This window comes from Mus pahari, chromosome 20, assembly GCF_900095145.1.
Source record: "Mus pahari chromosome 20, PAHARI_EIJ_v1.1, whole genome shotgun sequence".
NCBI lineage: Eukaryota > Metazoa > Chordata > Mammalia > Rodentia > Muridae > Mus > Mus pahari.
In genome coordinates this window covers 46,294,760-46,315,999 of record NC_034609.1, presented here as the reverse complement: position 1 = coordinate 46,315,999, position 21,240 = coordinate 46,294,760, and the positions used below count along the sequence as shown (strand labels likewise).

The window sequence follows — 21,240 nt, the reverse complement described above, 5'->3', positions numbered from 1 at the left end:
ATCCCTCCATTCTCTTCCGGCTGCTGCTGGGATCCCCGGCTCCTTGGCTTCACCAGAGAAGAACCCAGGCAAATCTAAAAACTGCCAGGCTCTTGCACTGTGCGGACTGGGTCAGACGTGGCCGACACCCTGGGCTCCCAACCTCCCACCCTGCTGGTGTCTCCTCTTTCATATATCCACGGAAGGTACATTTCTCTGGTGTCCTCTCTGTCCCCAAAGAGACCAACATCCACCGGCCCTTCCGGAATCATAGCCAGGTTACCATGGTGATGCCTATTATCCGGGCTTAACAGGAGATGAATCAGTAGCTAAAAATAGCCCCAGAGTGGATAGATAGATTGATAGGTGGGTGGGTCTGATTCGGGGTTGGGACAATTTGTTTTTCTCAGACAAGATAATTGAGAGGAAATCTCAATTAAAAATCCACCCCCACTCAGACAGGTGGAAGCTGCCCTCAGCCGACAGCTTGTAGCACTTGGTGAGTGCCCAGTGCAAGACAAAGTCACTGGGTGCCGCTTTCCCTTCCTGACACATCAGCTGAGGGGACCGTCTAAAGCCCAGGGCCACAATCCTGACTGCTGTGGGTGACCTGGTGAGCCTGACTCTAGGGACATTCATGCCAGATCCCCTGAAGCAAGAAAGGCACAGGCTGTGAGAATGAGGGAATACTTTATTATACCCTAAGCTACCTCCCAGACCCCACAGGCCCCTGGGTCTCAGGTATGGGCACAGCTTGGAGTGGCACCAGACAGGACAGAGAAACCTATGGGGACAAAGTGCCTAGATATGGGTGTCCTTAAGGGTTGGGGTACTTCCTCTCTCCACATGATCAAATGGCAAGATTCTCCAGGTTGACCACCCATTCACCACCCTTTCCATAGCTGAACTGCCAGGATTATGACAAGTGTGATCCCACCCATCTCTTTGGGCCAAGTTGGGCTTGAGGGCTCTTCTGAAGTGGTGCTATGATTGACAGGAGAATGACCTCAAGCAAGAGGGAGAGAGAGCATCGTTGTAGCTCCAGTTCTTTCAGAACACCCTGCTCCATGCCTGCTAGGTACAGAGAGGCCCAGACCTGGGGGAGCTGCTGATTTCTGTCATGCCACAAGGCCTGGATCTCTTCATGTTGGGGACCAGGCCACTGACACAGGCCAGCAGAACGCAGGAGCAGGGCTGGGGTCTGGACTGGGTGATCAGTTTCTGAGGGTCTCTGGGGGCACGGGAGATGCCATAGATGGACGGAAGGACTGTTCCCTCCCCTGACATTCTCATGGCGCTGAGCTGGCACCGGCCTCTCCAGTCTGGGCGCCAAGGCTTCGAGGAGGCAGCTCCTTGTGGCTGTAGTACTCAACCACCTGCTTTGGCACCTCGGCCAACACACACTTGGCGAGTGCCGCAGGGGACGCCTGGGTTCAGAGAGAACATGGTTACATCTAAGGGCCTTGCTACGTCCTCATCCCCCGATCTGGGTCACAGTCCCAAAACTCAAATCTACTTAAAGGACATGTGACTTGGCAGTCAGCTGAGCTACTAAGGACACAGACTGGAAATGCAGCTTCCGAGCCCCTAGGCCGTCCTAGTCTTAGCTGACGGAGATGCCTTCAGCTGTCCCCAGTAAGTCTGTGCTGGGGACATCTCTCCCAGCATAGAAGGAAGAGACAGGAGGTGAGGTTGGGGCCACGAGGCACAGGTACACCCTCATGCTCTCTCATGAAAACCTGCAATGTGTATGTGAGAGAGTCCGGATAACATGTTTACTGTAGAGTGGGCATGGGGCACTGTGTGCCAGGTCCACTGAACCCCCATTGCCTTCTCTGTGTCATAGATTTTTAGGGTCAGAGGCTCACTGCTCAGTCAGGGGAGTAGAAACCATCCCCAGGGCCTGCTCTTCTGGTGAGAGGTCATATCCTGAGCAAGGAAAACATGCATGCACAGAGCAGTGGGGACCACCCCCCGGGTCCAACTCTCAATGCCACCCCCCTTCCAGCCACTTACATTCTTCAGTTCACGGAAGGGCACAAACTGGACGATGTCTCGGAGTGCAGGCTCGCCCCGTGGGGAACGCAGGACTCCATCATCCCCATCTAAGATTTGCATATCCGTGAAGTCAGCGTTGCCCACCCCAACAATGATGACAGACATGGGCAGGTGGGAGGCACGCACGATGGCCTCTCGAGTGTCCGACATATCTGTCACCACACCGTCCGTGAGGATCAGCAGTATGTAATATTGCTGGAGGCATCAGAAGGAAATCATGAGTTCAATTCCCAGCAGCCACATGGTGGCTCACAACCATCTGTAATTGGATCTGATGCCCTCTTCTGGTGTGTCCATGACATGATGTTCATATACATTAAATAAATAAGTCTAAAAAAGTACAGCCGGGCGTGGTGGCACGTGCCTTTAATCCCAGCACTTGGGAGGCAGAGGCAGGCAGATTTCTGAGTTTGAGGCCAACCTGGTCTACAAAGTGAGTTCCAGGACAGCCAGGGCGATATAGAGAAACCCTGTCTTGGAAAAAAAAAAAAAGAAAAGAAAAGAAAAGAAAAGAAAAGAAAAGAAAAGAAAAGAAAAGAAAAGAAAAGTACAAGGGGCTGGAGAGATGGCTCAGCAGTTAAGAGCACTGACTGCCCTTCCAGAGGTCTTGAGTTCAAATCCCAGCAACCACATGGTGGCTCTCAACCACCCACAATGAGATTGGATGCCCTCTTCTGGAGTATCTGAAGACAGCTACAGTGTACTTACATATAATAAATAAATCTTTAAAAAAAAAAAAGTACAATACCCGGCAAGATGTGGTGGTACGCATCTAATCCCAGCACCAGGGAAGCAGAGGCAGGCTGACCCCTGAGTTCTAGGCTGGGAGTACATACAGAGACAAGAGAACCAGAGAGAGGGCTCAGTGGTTAAGAGCACTGCCTGCTCTTACAGAGAACCCGGGTTTGATTCTCAGCACCCACATGGTAGTTCCCAACCATCTGTAGCTCCAGTTCCAGTAGACCCAGCGCCCTCTTCTGGCCTCTGTGGGCACTGCATGCACATGGTGCACAGCCATGCATGCAGGCAAGAGACTCATACACGTGTAATAAATATTACAAAAAATGTTTACAAGCTTGGACAATTGGGGTTGAAGAGACAGACTGCCCTTCTAGAAGACCTGGGTTAATTCCCAGCACTCACATAGAAGCTCACAACCATCTGCATGCATACAGGCAAATCACCCATACATACAAAGTTTTTTAAAAAAAAGCAGTAACAGAGAATTCACTGGAAGTTAGCCAGCAGTGGGGGCTCACACTTGAATTCCCAGCACTCAGGAGGCAGACACAAGGTACTGATGCAAATCTGAGGCCAGCCTACTCTCCACATAAAGTTTCAGGCCAGCCAGGCTACAGATGACTAAAGAGACAAACAGATAAACAATAAAGCTGACTGTAATTTTAGCACCCAGGAGGCTGGAGCAGCAACATTGCAAGATTAAGTCAGCCTGAGATAAATAACAAGGTTTCTCTCAAACATACACGTGTGTGCCTTACGTGCACAAAATGCATGTGTATGCGGAACTGAGGTGTGTAAAAGCACCATTAAGCCAAAACACATAAGCAAGCAGGTCTAGCCTTGTGAAGTAAGAAAAGAAAAGCTGAAACTCAGGGCATTTGTGAAATGCAAGAATGTGTTCAGACCTCTCACCTGGGCATTTAAAGATAGTTGTAATCATAAATTTTCAATTGTGTGTGTGTATTTTATCACAATAAAATAGTTAAATCAAATAGTTAAATCAATTTTTTTTTTGAGACAGGGTTTCTCTGTGTAGCCTTGGCTGTTCTGGAACTCACTCTGTAGACCAGGCTGGCCTCAAACTCAGAAATCCGTCTGCCTCTGCCTCCCAAGTGCTGGGATTAAAGGCGTGAGCCACCACCACCCGGCTGCAATTTCTAATTTCTAAAGTTAAAAAAATTAAAGATTATCACTGTGTGATGCACACATGCCCACGTGGAGGTCAGGGGCCAACCCTTCTGCCTCACCCCTCTCCCTGTGTGCGGATTCTGGGAACCAAGCTGAGGGCAACAGACTTGCATGGCAGGCACCTCAGCAGCCCCACTTGGCAATTTCCTGACTTTGGGAAAACATGAGACCTCAAGTCTTAAAAAACTTTTTTTTTCCAAGGAAAACAAAGAGCACAAAAGTTATTGTGAAAAAAGAACACACTGGTTCACCACATCCGTCCACTCTGGACAGCACTGCCTAGAGCCCAGGACGATATCCAATATCCGTTGGAGTTGCTCCTTCCTGGAGCACAGAGGAGTCCTGACAGCCGGCCCTGGAGAGGGCTCCACTGCCGGTGGAGTGTAAGAGCCTCTGACGGAAGACAAGGCTGCTGCCCTCTACACCCTCCTCCCCCTCAGAGTGCTGTTGGGCAGCAGGGCTACTCAGGGCCAGAGTCTGCGGATTCCAGGTGGAGAGTGAAGGGTCACAATAGACTCTGTGTGTGTGTGTGTGTGTGTGTGTGTGTGTGTGTGTGTGTGTGTGAAGTCCAAATCAGACCACTCCTGGAGGGGGGTCTGGGGACAGGTAAGAACGTGGACCTGGTAGGATTAGATAGCAGGAGGGGCTGCCTTTTGTGCCCTGCCAGACATGGGATGTACACAAGGCCCACCCTGCCGACATGGACATTTAAGGAGGAAGCCACATTAAGCTACAGCATCTTAAATAGTTCAGAAGGACACTTAATACATACATGCATGAAGGGGACAGAGGCAGGAGGGGATGGGAAGGAGGAGAGGATAAAAGGGGCCGGGGAGTGGGGAGGGAGAAGGGAAGGGAGAAAGGGGCAAACTGGTAGCCACTATGACCCAGTGGATGGCCAGAAGTCACGCACTAGTCTAGTCCCTTGTAAATACGATATTTTTTTTTTCAAAATGAAAAATTAAGAGAAAGCAGCAGGCCAGCTGCGTCTCAGCAACACACAGAGGGCTACACAGAGCAGAAGACAACCCTGAGGAAAATGTACACACTGAGGATGTCTTTAAAAAAGCCGATATGTGACACCTGCAGAGGGACAGAGGGGAAACTGAGGCACACCAGTGCCCGCCCTGGACAGCCAAGGGCTGACTTTGAAGCGATTCATTCAGTCCTCTTCCCGAACTAAAAATCGGACTGCCTGGGGCTTTGAGGGAGCCTGTCCCTCATCCCACCCGTACCGCCCAGGCACCTCCGCCCGGGTGCCTCTGCCCGGGCGCCTTTGCCCTGGACTCTGCTACCCAGCTAACTGCTTCATCACGACTACAGACACAGTTAACTGGTGCCACGGCTGGCGGCGTGCAGTCCCTGTCCCCAGTCACCTACAGAAGCCTCTCCCGTGCTCTCCTCGGCTGCTGCCATGCGGGCCACCTTAGAGATGATGGGTGCCACGTTGGTGGGGCCGTAGAGCTGGACCTTCGGCAGGCAGTTCTGGTAGGCCTCCACCACGCCCTGGATTCCTGTAGGGAACGGAGGGGTGAGCCTGGCCCGATGCAGCGGGCCAGACCCACCTCCAGCTCCTACCTTCACACTCGTCGTCCTCAGGGTTGAAATTGATGGCAAAGTCATGGGACACCTGGTGGGGACAAGGGTCAGACAGGACCTTCCCAGGACCCGCTTGATTCCCACTTACTGGGAGAAGCTGATTTGTTGCTTCTAGGGCCCGTGGGGAAAGACCTCCATGGAGAGAGAAAGCCAAGATGGAGGCAGACAGACAGACAAACTCATGTTGGGCAATTACTTTAGTGTCTAAATGCGATAGTGACTTCATTAAGCAATAAATCCCAGCATCCATGTAAGAAGTTGAACTGTCACTTTCTGATAAGAACATGCATCATGCCTGCAGCTCCAACCTCTAAGGGGTTGACAGTCTCTGGTCCACAGGTCAGGGTCTCCCCTCCCTGCATGCCCATCCCAAAAGGGAATGGTGGCAACCAGGGTTCTTATACCCAACACACTCCTTCCTGGGGAGGAGAAGGCCTAGGCAGAAGGGGTCCCAGCCCAGGGCTCTCCTACCTCATACTTGGGAGGGATCCGGGCTCCAAATCCCAGAGCAGAAAATCGCTTGTCACTGGAAAAGAGACAAAACTGATATCTCCAGAAACCAGGTTCCCAGGAGAGTGAAGTGGACCCTGGAGAGAGACTAGGAGGCCCGGGCCTTGCTGGGTCAGAAGTAGTGATTCCATGCATGCTACAGAGGTGAAACTAGGGAACTGAGCTGAGACCGTCCACAGCACAGGCAGGAAACCGTAGAGTTGACACCAGAAGACTGGGTTCTTTCCTCCGGGCTTGAGGACCCTGACCTGAGGTTGTAGCTCCTGATGGACATCTACTGTACCCCATTATACTCTCTGTTCTCCCATAGAGAGGGGGAGTTCCAAGGGCAGGGAGTGCAGGATGGGGAACTGGGCCGTGGTGTGGAGCTCAGAGAGACCAGACCATCTGGGTTTGCCCTCAGCTCCTTCCTAGTCAGTTACCCCCAACCTCCATGACTGCATTGTTTTCTGCCCTATAAAATGATCTCCAACCAACGCCCAGGTTTGTGTCACAGCGAAGGGGTATGTGGCCATGTTAGAGACATAACCCACCTCCCTATCTATCCCCTGCAAGGTCTGTACCCAAGGTTAGTTGAGCTGCGTGTCTACTGGGTCTACTGTCAGCCTCTGCTGGATCACTGCTTGACCACTCGCTCCTGCACACCAGGTGTCAATCACAGCACCACTTCAGAAGAGGCCCCGCCCCAAGCCCAACTTGGTCCAGAGAGATGAGTGGGGCCACACCTGTCATAATCCTGGCAGACCTCGCCCACTGCCACCAGTGCCCTCAGGTACTCATTCGGCTGGTAAGGGTTGATGTGGTGGAGGGAGCAGCTGTTCCTCGGGTCACCGTTGGAGGCTGTGAAGTCGATGGCTACCTGCAGGGGCCAGGATGATGGATGTCACTGTGCACCTGCGCTCCCCGCCCCCTACACACACACACACACACACACACACACACACACACACACACACTGGACAGGCACAGGATACCCAGGCCCAGCTTGATGTCAAGAGCCCGGAGTCTCAGCTTTCCTGCTCTATAAGCTTGACTGTTCGCTGGAACAACTCATTACACCCCAGGAGATAGGTTCCCCAGACCCTGAAAACTCTGTCACCATAAGTCCCAGGATGTCATTGACCCTGTCCTCTGGGAGAACCTTTGAGTTGAACTCCCCTCAGAGGGACAAGGCCCATGAAAACACACTCTCTCTTAACTGCCACGGTCCCCTCTGTGCCTTCCACCTCATCGTTTCAAAGCCACCTTGGGTGTGGCTCTCTGGTCAGCAGCCCAGCATAGCTGTGCATGAACACAGGTATCAGAGTCTGTGATGGACTCCCCCGGACTGTCTGAGGTCTGTCCAGGGCTAAGCCAGATGGACTCTACAGCCCTCATTAGTGAAGTGCCCACTCCTGTTTTCTTCTTTAAGGTGTTTTTTTGTTTTGTTTTGCTTTTTGTTGTTGTTGTTATTGTTGTTGTTCTCCTGTCCCTATATGTTTGTAGAAGATAAGCCCTAGAGGCTGCTGAGGGAGGGTGGCCCTGGGCTGGTCCTGAACTCCTGCATCCTTTCCTTCATCAGCATAAAGGGGAAGACACAGGGAAATGTAGATGAGAACAAACAGCGCCTAGGAACCCGACCCTCTCTGTTTGCTCCTGCCCAGTTGGCTGGGGGCAGCACGGGGTGGGGGGGTGGGCAGGACCCACAGACTCACCGTGCAGTGGATCTGGCAGCCACCCATGATGTAATCCAGGAAGGAGTGGACCCTGTGGAGCTTCCAGGCAATGCGGTTGGCAAAGCCACTCGTGATCCCGTCACCCCACCCTACTCCACCCATGAAGCAGGTTGCACCTCAGAACTGTACCTCTGAGAATCATCAGCCCACTCAGAGAAGCTAATTCCCCGCAACCCATCTCCCTAGGGGCTCCCGGCAGGACTGAGGCTCACCTTCAGGTCTGCCAGGATCACCACCCCGGAATTCTTGTAATTGCGCTTCTTCTGCTTGTACTTGGCATTCACACAGTCCCACTGGGCCTGGGACAGGGACAAGGACAGGCAGAAACTCCGCCCAGAGCAGCACCATTCAGGCCCCTCCCCCATGGGGGCCAGGAGCCCCTGGATGTCCCAGTCCTGCTGGGGACCTCACACTCCACAAGACTGTCGCCACAGTGCATATGAAGCCCGTGCTGCCCATGGGGGCTAGAAATGGCCTCTGTGGGGACATACCCATTTCACAGGGGGAATGGTCAAGCACACAGTGGAACAGAGGCCAGCCATGTAAATGAGGATATGAGTAAGATAGGGGCTGAGGTCAGACCCTGCACACACTGCAGCCTTGGGTCAGCCACATTCTGAACCTGTAGACCTTCCTCTGGGACACCAGGGTCCAGGGCGACTCTCCCAGCATGCCCACCCAGCTACAGAAGGTTAAGCAGGTCCCAGGAAGGGCGCCCCTCCCACCTTGACACACAGAGGACATGGTTGCTCACACGGTCACTTGCTTGCAGGCCCCTGTTCTGGCCAAGTGGTAGATGTCACTGCTCTTTGTCACCTTCGTGCCTTCTCTGGGGTGGGGTAGAATGACTGGCCTCCCAGAGACCCACTAGAACAAGTCAGAACCTGTATGGCCCGAGAAGGGCCAGCAACTCACCTGCTGCTCCTCCTCAAAGGCCTTCTGCATCTCTGCGAACGTGGTGGTGAAGTCGCCAATGAAGTCATGCTTTCCTCGGGAGTCATAGTCCCAGACCAGGCACTGGGGAGCCCAGGCCTCTCAGTGGAGGCGTTCCTCGGAGGACCTAAGGCCCTCCCAGCCCTGGGCAGGCTGTCCTTTATCATTCCCCTCCGTGACCTTCCCTCAGTCACAAATCCTAACTCTCCAAATACGCAGCGGGTCAGGTCGGAGGAACTGGACACCTGCCCATGGGTCCTGGCCCTGCTCCGTGGCCACGCCCCTAACACGATGGCCCTGACCCGTGGCAACGCCCCTAACTCACTGGCCCTGCCCAGTGGCCGCGCCCTAACACACTGGCCCTACCCGTGACCACGCCCCTAACCCACTGGCCCTGCCCCGTGGCCACGCCCCTAACTCCCTCACCTACTCTAACCCTGACCCCTGTTTTCAGCCCTGCTCCAAACCTAATCCCCACCTTCAGAGGCCGCGTCTCCTCGCAGCTGCAGAGTGAATTCAGGGACACCTTGAAGGGCTCCCACACTGGGTTAAGGTTATTCTTCACTACCTGTGGGCCAGAAAAGACTGACCTGGGTGGGAACCCCATGGGAGCTAGGGCACAGGGAGCTCTGGAATCCTTAGGTCATAGGTCCCTTAGCTGGGGTATACAGGACTCTCAGAGTCTCAGCTGTGCAGGGGCACTTGGGTAGCAGCCTGAATCCTGCCCCATGGAGACTGGGTACCAGGAGACTAGACGTGTTTCAGGAGGCAGACAGAACTGGTGTAGCCCAGACCCTCCCAGTCTCCACCCCCCTCCACCTCTGACCCTAACAGCTTCAGCCTCACGCCAACCACCTGGGCTGTTTCCTCCTTAAATAGATTCTTTACATTCAAATTAATTTGTCTCAAAAGGAAACTCTCTCCCCGCTGTAACTAAAATCCTGTTTCCCCGCAGGAGGAAGCAGGTATCCCTAAAAATAGGACCGGTGACAACAAAGCCGTCACGCTAAATTTGGGCAGACAGAGAGCCAATCCAGCCAGCTGTTGCCTCCATCGAGCGAGTAGAGGCCTTGGAAGTAAAGACCCCCCTCCCCCCAGCCACCCACAGGGTCATGGCATCTCCCTGTCTCTCATCTGGGAGGACGCTGGGCCCATTTCCAGTCGCCTCATTTGATTCCTGAAGCCCCTCTGTCTTCAGGCAGCGCGACCCTCACCTCTGTCCTGTACACCAGCTGCTCACTCCCGTCATCATTGACCCGATACAGCTCTAGGAAGGGGTCCGACTTGCTGAAGAGGTCCTGGGGCAGCAAAGGGTGTGCCAGAGGTCTAGCCAGCTGTGGGCCTGAGGAGGCTCCATCCCTTATAGCTGGATGCCTGCCAGCTTGCTTCGTTCTCTGCAGGTTAGTAATTCACCCCCTCCCCACAGCTCCAGTTTTCCCAGGCGAGTTGGAAACACTCCCCAAGAGCCTTGACGAGGACTCTTGGAGCCTTCACTGACTTCACCCAAGGGGACCTTCACTTAGCCTGCCCCCAGGTGTTTCCACACAGCCCACCCTGCTAGTCTTCACCTCTGCTGCTTGGTATCTAAACAGTTGTTCACACCCTACTCACCCACCCTTGCTTGTCCCAGCTTAAATATCTCAAGGGAGATGAGGACCTACGCAGGGTCAGTTTCCAATCAATGAGAGGAACCAGTGAACCAGGCTCAGTCCCAGTTCAACACAGTGACCTCTTTGTCCTCTCTGGGCCTCTCTCTCCATCACTAAATATGCACCCTGCTAGAGGTAGTCTGATGGTCACATGCCAAGGCATGATTGGAACAAAGCTCCCTACAGCTTATCGCAGTGTGTGTGTGCATGTGTGTAAGTGTGTGCACGGTGTGTGTAGATATGTGTGTGCATGTGTGTGCATACGTGTGCGTGCATGCATATGTGCATGTATATGTGTGTGTGTAGCTGGGAAGGTGACGACCATGCCTGTGATGACTGTAAAGTGTAACAGTTAACAATGAATGTAGTGACCAGGGCTGTGACAGCAGTGTGCTAACAGCTCCACGCACGGCTCTCACCGCTCTTGTTTTCTGAAGCTTAGAGACCAGTGCTGAGCAGGAACTAGGTTTCCACAGTGAGCCAGCCTGTGGGAGGCTCAGAAACCAACATGCAGGGGATCTTGGCCTCACCTTGTCATCCAGTTTCCGGGCCTGGAAGGAGAGCTCCACATAGCCGTTGTTCCCAGAGATGTCCTCTGCTATCACCTGGGTGTGGGACAGGGGACCCATGGAGTCTGGGCCATCCATCTCACCCCCCTCCCCCACCCCCTGCCTCAGCTGCTGTCCTGAGGGGGCTCTTTCTGGTCTCTCCTAGCAGCTACACAGCTACAGTCCATCTGAGGCCTCCTACTGGCCTCCTCCCAAGACACCCCTGCCCGCAGCTCTGGGCCTCACCGTGATGGTGGACTTGCCAGCATTCCTGCCGAATCGCAACAGCAATGGCCGTGTCATTTTCTTCTGGGCCACAATCTGCAAACCAAGAAAGCCAGGCAGACTTAAAAGAAGAAGAGGACATCACTCAGCTCCCTGGGCACGTTCTTCTGCTCTCATTGGCTCCCCACTTCCTCTAGCCTCTGGTGGCCCTTCTGCTGGTATCTGAACTTCTATCTCTCCTGGGCCTTCCCCTCATCTGCCTGTGGGGTACACACGAGCCAGGAAGGGCACCAGATGCAGGTGCATTCAGACATCGGCCATCCACCCTTAGCCAGGAACTCACTGTGCAGCTGGCATGATTTTCTACTCATCGGTCTTGGGGTGAGAAGCCTTCAGGGCGACTGGTTAAACAGCTCTGAGATCTGGGCCCTTCCTGTCCCAAATGAGTCAGAGTAGCCGGGAGATGGCAGAAGACTCACACTTGCTTTTCTGCACAGGCACCTGCTTAGAGAGGACCATGCCTGTCCCGCTGGGTATGTAGCTCACCCACAGAGCAATGCACCCCTAACCTAAGGAGGGAAATGACTTCACACAGGCTCGGGGCACACATGGCATTTCACCTGTCCAGTAGGGAACAGAGTCTAAGGAAGGGACAAAATAAAGTGAACCCTTTTGGGCAGCAAGAGCTGGTCTGAACAACAGGCCTTCACATCTCCCTGAAGAAAGCTCTGTATTCAAGGGCCCAAGATGGTCTATAGGGTAGCTGTCACCTTGACACCCAGGAGTGGCCTCTGGCTCACAGTTGCTACTAGTTAGTGGACACCAGGGGACCATGGTAAAAGGAGCTACAGATTGTGGAAACTGACCAGTCGGCCAAGTTGACTTCAGAGCCGACAGTGCATGCAGATGTGTTCAGGTACAGAGCCTGTATGTGGCCGTACCTGTATCCATGTGTGGTCATATATGTCTGTGCCTATATAAGTTCATATAGCTCAGTGCTGCCCGGACTGTGGTGCATGTGTGTACCCATGTGAAGGCATGTGTGACTATAGCCTCATGATCGGTACCTGGGCCATCTTCTGCAGGAACCAGGAAGGGAGTGAGCCTCACTTCATCTCAGCCACTGTTACATAAAGTGGGGATGACAAAAAGATCTACGGAGAAGGAGCCCTGACCAGGCAGTGGCGGGGATGAGTCACACACATGATGTCAGAATGGAGAACCAGACACCCAGAACAGGTTCGTGTGAACACACAGAACACTCAGAAACGGAAGGGACTGGCCAGAAAAGGCAGCCTGCCAGAGTGACAGAAATGCCCACCCAGTCCAGTGACAGCCCCATGAAACTGTTCATCTCAGTGCCTCCATGTTACCTACAAGTTATCCCTTAACGTAAGGGCATCCTGTGGCGAGGTGAGAAGGCTGTACCACGCAGCCCAGTGCTTGTCACACGGGCAACAGAGGAAGAAAGGTCAAGGACGGGGTGACTCCTGGCTGTCAGCGGAGTCCCCTAGGACTCCCATCCCAACCCAGCTGCAGGGAAAGACATGGAAGTCTGCCCCTTGTCACGTGTGGGACAGAACCCAGACGTTCAAACGTTAGAGACAAACACGGCCACGGAGCTGTGTGTGCGTCAGACTCAGGAAGGCTTGTGTGTGCTGCTGTGGAAAGACTCATGAAGAGACAAACACAAGGAGCGGGCAGAACAGTGTGTAGAGTGTGTGGGGGCGGGAGTGGGAGATCAGGTGGGGGGAGAAAGAGAGGGGAAGCGATTTTAAAGACAGCATCTTACTATGCAGCCCAGGCTTCTGAGGAACGGGAGGGCTGCTGCGGCCTGGGATTATAGGTGGGAGCCACTGCAGCAGGCAGTGCTTTTCTTTCTTTTTGTTTGCTTGGTTTTTTGTTGTTGTTGTTGTTGTTGTTGTTGTTGTCTTTTCTTCTTGTGTGGAGTCAGGATCTCCAGTTGCTTAGACTGGTTTGAGTCTTAGATTTGACACGTGTCTGATGATGGCCTTGAACTCCTGACCCTCCTGCCTTCAACTCCCAAATATTAGAATCACAGGCATGTATGTACTGCCATACCTGGTGTGTGGGAGGGAGGGGATGTGTGTGCGTACCTGTGGGCGTGCGTGCTGTATGTGTGAAGGCCACAGTAGGACATCAGGTGTCTTCCTTACTCAGTGTCCCTTACGGAACCTGGAGCTAGATTGGTGGCCAACAAGCTCCAATAAATTTCTGGTCTGTACCCCTCAAAGCTTGTGGGTGCCGGAGATTTGAACTCATGTCCTCATGTTTGTGCAACAAGAGCTCTTACCTGGTGAGCCATTTCTCAGGTTCTCTCTCTCTCTCTCTCTCTCTCTCTCTCTAGATGGTCTTGTCAATACAGGTTGGTTCCAAACTCACCATAGAGCAGAGGATGACCCCCTCCCCCCTTTTTTTGAGGCAGAATCTCTCTCTGTGTAGCCCTGGCTGAGCTGGAACTCACTATGTAGACCAGGCTGGCTTTGAACTCACAGAGCTCAGCCTGCCTCTGCCTCTTGAGTGCTGGGATGAAAAGTATGCACCACCACTCCAGATAACCTCGACTTTCTGATTCTCCTGCCTCTTCTTTTTACATGGTGTTGGGGACAGCAAATCCAGGCCCCTGCGCACAATGGGCAGCACTCTCTCAAATGAGGGACATTCCCACCTGGCTATTTTTTAAAGGAAAAATTGTATGTTTATTCACTCATGTGAGAACATGACTCTGAAGTGACTAGGAGATGCTGACGGGAGACGTGCTGGAACAGGTGCATAGGAACACAGCTCAAAAATATTAAAACTAAGCCTGGTGGTGGCGGTGTACCCCTGTAATCCCAGCACTCAGGAGGCAGAGGCAGGCGGATCTGGGCTACAGAGTGAGTTCCAGGAGAGCCAGGGCTACAATTAGAATGATTGGAAGATGGAAGCAAAAGGATTCAAAATTCAACATCATCCTTGGCTACTCAAGGGCAACCTGAGCTATATGGCATCCTGTGTTTACACACACTTCTATCTATCTATCTATCTATCTATTTGGTTTTTCGAGACAGGGTTTCTCTGTGTAGCCCTGGCTGTCCTGGAACTCACTCTGTAGACCAGGCTGGCCTTGAACTCAGAAATCTGCCTCCCGAGTGCTGGGTACGCACTTCTTAAAAAACGAACAAGCAAACACTCTGAGGTCTGAAGACCCTGTTCAGCAGTTAAGAATGCTTGCTGCTCTTGCAAGAGGACCCAGGTTTGGCTCCCAGCACCCATGTAGAGGCTAAAACCTGTGTGTAACTCCGCCTCCAGAGTCCCTGATACTTCCTTCTGCTCTCCAGGGACCCAGGGTAAACGTGGTGCCCAGACAGAGCTGTGTGCAAAACACCTATACACATAAAAAATAAGTCATTAAAAACAAAACAAAACAAAACAAAACTGATAAGGGCCCCTGGTGGCGGCACATACCTTTAGTGCCAACACCTGGGAGGCGGAGGCAGGTGGATCTCTGTGAGACTCAGGTCGGTCAGAGCTACACAGTGAGACTGTCTAAAACAAAGAGACAACATCACAACTGGTAAGGAAAGGTGGGCATGCTGGCACGCTCCTGCAACTGCAGCAGCACTCAGGGCTGAGGCAGGAGGATCTCAAATTCAAAGACAGCCTGGGCCATCTCAAACAAACAAAGGTTTGAAGGAGAAGTGGAGGTGGGCAGCGCCAGACGCAGAATCCCCGAGCTGAGGACATCACGGCCCTAGAAGCCGCTCCTCCCCTTCCAAGATGATGGGGTATTCACCTGACCCAGGGTACACTCCATGCCCCCTAGGAAGTCATCATCCTGGCATGTCAGCCCACTAGGCCCGTGGGTGTCATACACCTCGAACCGTAGCTTCTGCACCTCCTCGAAGTAGTAGTCGACAGTGAAGACCTTGGAGAACGCAGGATGCAGGCTGCTCTTCACCACCTCTGTTCTGTCCACCTGCAACAAGCCCCGTCTTATGAGCCATCCCCGCAGGTGGGACCTCCCTACCGATTTGTCTGGGTTCCTGCCATCCCCCTTCCCACTCACCTGTACCATTCCAAGCCTGTTTTCCATCCGTGGGGCCCAGCTCCCACCTGTGTATATAATAGGGCTGCTTGCCCAGAAGGGTCGGACCGTACACCAGCGATCCTTGCATACCCGGGGTAAAAGCACGTCCTTCCCCTAGCTGGCCACAGGCTGCAGATTCTCTCCATTCTCTCAACTCGTGCCCACTACTGCCTTCCTATCTCCACATTACAGATGGTAACACTGAGGCTCGGGGACCAACAGGGTCCTGCCTAAGGACCAAGATGTCAGGGACAGAATCAGATTCTAGACCTGGGCAGGGCAAGCCTAATGTGGAGACATTTCCCCAGCACTCAGCTAAGTGGCAAAGGGGTTTCCCTGCCAGAGGGACTTGGGTTCACCCAGTCCCTCCCACCGACAAGTTCAGCTCCTTCCTTCAAGACACACACCACTGACAAACCTTAGCTAGTAGAATACCAAGTCCCCTCGGCATGGAGGCTCCTGTACGCAAGACAAGGGTCTGCCTGGGCCCTTCCCAAGAATGTATGTACGAGGCAGCCATCAAGCCAGGCAATGCTACGGGAGGACCTGGGTCACAAGACGGTCCTTAAACAGACTGCAGCAGAGCAACCCCTTAATACCTTCTAGGGGCGTGAACACATGCTTTGGAGCAGGTCCTTCTAGGGCAGCGAAACACAAGATTTCTCAGACCCAGAGCCTAAGGAATACTCTGAGCTGCAGAGTTGGCCTTTTGTGGGGTGCCACCCACCAATAGTGGATCCCCAGGATATGTCTTCCCCGTCACCCTCTGGATCCGCTGCACATCCTTGGTGCCCTGGCTACCCCCACGATAGTCACATAGTCTATCTATCTGATACCTCTTTCCTGGCTCCCCTCCCATGCTTCCTGCACATGACTGCCACAGCCAAGCGGTGGCTCGGAGCTGCTGTTGGAGGTTGGGGGGGGGGGCACTCCTGCTTGAGTAGAGACTCAGGTTCAAGTCTTTTACACCTGTCAGGCCTTCCAACTAAGGTGTGCCCCTGTTTCCCGTTCTTGAGATAAAGCCAGTCCCATGGGAGTTGGCGACTGAGAAAGTGGTTTATATACACCACAACACAGGCCGCATAAAACAGCAGACCAGAATATGGGCAGAATCCTGACACTACCCCAGAACCTGGGCAGTACCCTTCTGGGGGCTAATGAGAGCTGGTGACTCAGGAGAAGCCCACTTTCTGAAGACCCTGGCTACCCGGGGTTTATGGGTGGCCAGTGGAAAAACCCCATGCTGGAAGCAGGCACTCAGATCTGGGTCGGCAGGGGGCATTAAGGAGCGGGGAGGGGCTTTCAGTCCTCAACCGTACACACACGCGAACGCAATTTGCGATTTCTCCTAAAATGTGGGGAGACAGGTTGTAGACTAGAGAGTCCTCTAACCAGGGCGTCTTAAATCTGAGCGATGGAGTCCCTGTGCCTTCCGGGGCCAGCTCCATTCTACCCAACCAGCATTGTCTAGTTCGCAGCCCTAACATCACTGACGCTGCTTCACCGGCGAGAAGCTCATGGCTGCTGCAGCCAATAGAGGGGGAACCCTATGACCTTAGACAGTCCCTATACCTGCCTCAGGCAGCGTCCCCACTCCAGAGCTGCACTCCCTCCTGCGCTCCTTAGTCTAGCCTGGGCGCTTCACTCTTGCTCGACAACCCCAGGCTGAGACCCTCCGGTGCACTTCTGAGCACTTTCCACCGAGGTTCCTTTCTGCCGCTACTCCCCTGTTGTTGCCCTGCCCTGTCCAGAAGGTGGACACCTCCTCTTTTGCTCCGGCAGCCCCAGTTTCAGAACACCCTTGCCAGCACCCCAAATCTCAACTCACACTTAGGGCTTCCGGTGCCCAGCTCCAGGACACTGGCCGCCCTACCTGTAGCCACTGGCCCTGCGTCTGCTGCAGCAGCACCACGCTGGGGTCGGACTTGGTCAACGGGTCCCGGTCCAGCAGGTGCCGGCAGCTCAGCCGCAGCTCCACCTTCGAGGCGCAGGGTGCAGGCACCACCCCTGGGGCCACCGCGCGCTCCGAGTCGCCGCTCATGCTTCAGGCTCCGCACTCGAACCGGTGGGTGCCGGAGAAATGGTGGCCGGACCAGGCGTGGCCGCGCTTCCCCGCACGCCCGCCGGGCGCGGGCACACGTGTCTCGGGCGGCCGCCACGGAGCGGGGGCTGTAGGGCGGCGATGCAGCGGGGAAGGGATGGAGGGGATCGCGAAGGGGCGGGGCAGGGGTGGGGCCACCAGAGAAAAGCACAGGGACCTGGCGGGGAGCAGATAGCCCGGAGAGCCGCCCCTTGAAGAGGGGTTTCGATCCCCTCACTGGAGCGGAGAGATAGGGTCTGGGTTGCACGCAAGCTGTGGGATTGTGATGTCTCTATAGGGTTCATCGGTTCTGGAAGCTCCCTACTGCTCGAACCTAGGCATCGGGTTTGCTTCGTCCAGACAGCCTCCGAGAGAGCCACCCCAGAGTCACACCAAAGCCCATGTCCCTCTTGGGATTGTCACCTAAACCAATGATCAAGTTAATGGACGCTCACTTCGACTGGCGTGAACTGGCAGCAGGAAGGGTGTCCCTGTTTCTCAGAATTTGTAGGCCAGGGGCAGGCAAGGAGAGTTCCTCGTCAATCTCTGGTCTATAGCTGAGGATCAGAGGAACTAGGAGCGTTCTCTCCGGGCCACTCTTACCCGGCGGGGCGCGGCGCGTCCACAACCATTCATTCCCCCAGGTGGAAGGGAGGCTTCCTTACCTCACCCTCTTGTTCCCTCCCTCTCCTTCCCAGAGAAAGGCACTCGGAAGAGGAGGTGTTGACTCTGACAGCAATCACCCTCAGCCCATTCTCTTTGCCAATTTCTGCCTAAATATAGGGCAGAAACCGGACCCAAAGCCACGGCTGGGGCGGGGATTGAGGTGAAGGGGGCAAGAGATCCGGAGAATAGGACGGGATGTATATGCCTGTGGGGGTGCTGCGTGATGTGGTGTGTTCAGCATCAACAAATAAGACTCCAGAAGAGTCTGGGGTCAAAATGGTGTTAACACCAAGACAGGGGTGGGAGGAGAGTGTGGGAGGTAGCGTAGCAGCGTATGTAGCTTTCGGTGAAGTGGTAAACTCAAAGGGTTTTGTGGGGACAACACCTCCTCCGCCAGCTTGGACCAGGGACATACACCTCCCATTAGCCACGCTTCTGCTTATGGAGTCTCTAATCTCCATTTCCTGAGGCTCACCTATCACCTTCATGCTTCCCCAGCCGTTCTGGACCATTCTTCTCCAAAGCTGGCCCCAGTCAGGGCTCTTCCTTCTGCTGAGTCCAGTCTGGGTAGCTCTGGGTTTCTCAGTCCTACTGGGTTGGGAGAGCCCACCTGTAGCTCATTGTTGCTTGCGGGGTTGTAGTTGTGGCTCTTTGTTCACAGGGACTTGTGGTCGTCCCAGAGCCTGGGATTCCCTGGGATTCTTCCATTCTGGGTCAGACCCTCGACCTCTTGGCCACTCAGCACTTACCACGAGCAAAGAGAAAGAGGAATCCATACAAAGAGTGAGGCTCAAAGCAGATCTCCAGCCCCACAAAGGACCAGTAGTGCCCACGGGGCCCCTGGACCCCCCAGCAGGACTTCTGGGTCACTGGCCTTTGGGCTGTTCACGGATCCCCAGGCAGACTTGCTGCATGGATATCACGGAATGTCCACTCACTTATTCCTCCAACACTGAGCACTAGGCAGATGCTGGACAGCACTCACCTGTGGCCATGTGCAAAGGAGCCACCAAAGAATTTAACATGGAGAGCCTGGCGTGGTGACCCACGCCTTTAATCCCAGCATTCTCGGGAGGCAGAGGCAGGCAGATTTCTGAGTTTGAGGCAAGCCTGGTCTACAAAGTGAGTTCCAGGACAGCCGGGGCTATACAGAGAAACCCTGTCTCAAAAAACAAAACAACAAAAACAAAACAAACAAACAAAAAAAGACTCAGTGCACAACAAGGGGCTTGCTGCCAAGACTCGCAACCTCCTGGAACCCACTTGGTAGATGGAGAGAACTGATTTACACACACACACACACACACACACACACACACACACATGGTTCAAGAGGCTGGAGAAATGGCTCAATAGTTAAAAGCACATACTGCTCCCACAGGGGACTGTGTTCAGTTCCTGGAGCTTATGTCAGTAGGATCATAACCCCCTGTTATGGCAGCCAGAGGTATCTGACACCTCTGGCAGTCTCAGGCAGTGGCATGCACATGTATGTGCCCACACAGAGACACAGACACAGACACATAATTAAAAACACAGTAAACTGGAAAAAAAACAATGTGATCAGCAGCTGGTCAAAGTCACCTGCCCTTCTGGGGGACTCCGTGCTTCACCTGCACAGCTGTAGGGCAAGTGACAGATGGAGAGAGAGAGAGAGAGAGAGAGAGAGAGAGAGAGAGAGAGAGAGAGAGAGACTGAGACTCAAGAAGCTTGGAAGCTGGAATCTCAGACCTCAGGTTTTAATCGACCTCCTGGAAGCTAGCTCAGTGTTTGCTGGCTCCTGGTGGCCCTGACTGCAGCCAGCAGTAATAGAGAAGCACACAGAAACTATGGGGGACAAGCTGGTACCCCTGCTGCCTGATCTACCTGATGCTGGGTCAGTGGCCCTGCCTCACTGCCTGTCCAATAGTCTAAGGGCCAGGGACGATGGTGAGCCATGCCCCACCTCCAAGCACTAGACAGCTTTGAGTTCTTTCTGTTCCCAGCCTCTGCTGCCCCAGGTTTCTCTGCTGGCCAGACACAGGAAATGAGACCTCCCTTCAAATATATTTTGTTATTATCATACAGGAAATAACACATGTCAGTGTTGAAATGTTAAAAAGCTGATAAGCAAGCAATTTTTTTTTAAATTGAGCACCCAAACATTTTGTATTTATCCCTCTAGTTGGTTTTTTTTTTTAAATGCAAAAATGCTTTCACTGGTTGATGGGGTTTTGTTTTGTTGGCTGATTTTGTAAAAGAAGTTTCTCTTTTCTTTTTTTTTTTTTCATTTTGCTTTATGAGACAGGATCTCATAAAGCTGTCCTGGAACTAACTGTATATCAGGCTGGCCTCAAACTTACAGAGAAATCCATGTGCCTCTGTCTCCCAAGTGCTGGGATTAAATGTGTGCCACCATGCTGCATGGCTGTTTTTTTGTTTGTTTGTTTTTAGGATTTAAAATTTTTATGTGTTATATGTTTGCATATATATATATGAAGTGGAGATTTCTGGTTTCTTTGGAAAGTCAGTTATGACAAATAATGGCTTGCTGGGCACACGGGTGAAAAGGTCTCTTGCTAAAGCAGACACATGAAAGAATGTTGTCCCGAAGCAGACACGGGTGAAAGGATGTCTTACTGAAGCAGGCACATGAGAGAACACGTGCTGAAGGAATATAAATGTGACTCCACAAACAGTGGGAGATAGAGCATTGGTTTGGTTTGTTCTGCTTTGCTATTCGTGTCTAACAACACACACGTATTGGTTGCCTTACTTAGCTACACCTGTAACACCACCATTGAGAGAAACTCGCCAAAGAATTCCTGAGGTTCCTGTGGCATCTTGCCATCTGCAGCCTCAGGCTGGTTGGCGAGCCTTGCGGTTTCTTCAGGATTGAACTACAGCTGCTGGCCCGTGCCTGGTGTCTGCCTGCCTGGAAGACTATAGTCTGCAGCTGTGGAGTTGTATTTGGTGTTTGCTACAGGACTGAACTGCTGGGACTCTAACTCTCTTATTGCATCTATTTGTGAGCAGAGGACGAGGACGCTGGGGTGCACGCTAGGGGACGATTTGTGGAAGTCAGTTTTCTCCAGCCACCATGTGGGTCCCGGACATTGAACCCAGATTGTCAGGTTTGGCATCTCTCTGGTCCATTTAAATGGAGTTTCAAAAAAGGAAGTCTCAAAGCCGGGCGTGGTGGCGCACGCCTTTAATCCCAGCACTTGGGAGGCAGAGGCAGGTGGATTTCTGAGTTTGAGGCCAGCCTGGTCTACAGAGT

The 21,240-nt window shown here is 53.2% G+C and overlaps 1 protein-coding gene across 2 annotated transcripts; it reads right to left on the bottom strand.

Annotated features, from left to right (window-relative positions):
• Positions 1 to 650: 650 nt before the first annotated feature.
• On the bottom strand, positions 651 to 17,399 carry Cpne7 (copine 7). Of its 2 annotated transcripts, XM_029532617.1 has the most exons (16): positions 17,109 to 17,367; positions 14,942 to 15,124; positions 11,167 to 11,241; positions 10,903 to 10,977; positions 9,938 to 10,021; positions 9,202 to 9,291; positions 8,706 to 8,807; positions 8,545 to 8,571; positions 8,003 to 8,089; positions 7,770 to 7,829; positions 6,801 to 6,934; positions 6,037 to 6,091; positions 5,545 to 5,596; positions 5,347 to 5,480; positions 1,996 to 2,232; positions 698 to 1,406 (listed from the first exon to the last, which is right to left on the bottom strand). In XM_029532617.1, the coding sequence occupies exons 1-16, from the start codon at positions 17,274 to 17,276 to the stop codon at positions 1,269 to 1,271; spliced, it is 1,701 nt and encodes a 566-aa protein (XP_029388477.1). In that variant the 5' UTR covers positions 17,277 to 17,367; the 3' UTR covers positions 698 to 1,268. The 2 variants fall into 2 exon arrangements, with proteins under 2 accessions (XP_021075642.1, XP_029388477.1); XM_021219983.1 differs by lacking the exon at positions 8,545 to 8,571 and having other exon boundaries at positions 651 to 1,406; positions 17,109 to 17,399.
• Positions 17,400 to 21,240: the final 3,841 nt, after the last annotated feature.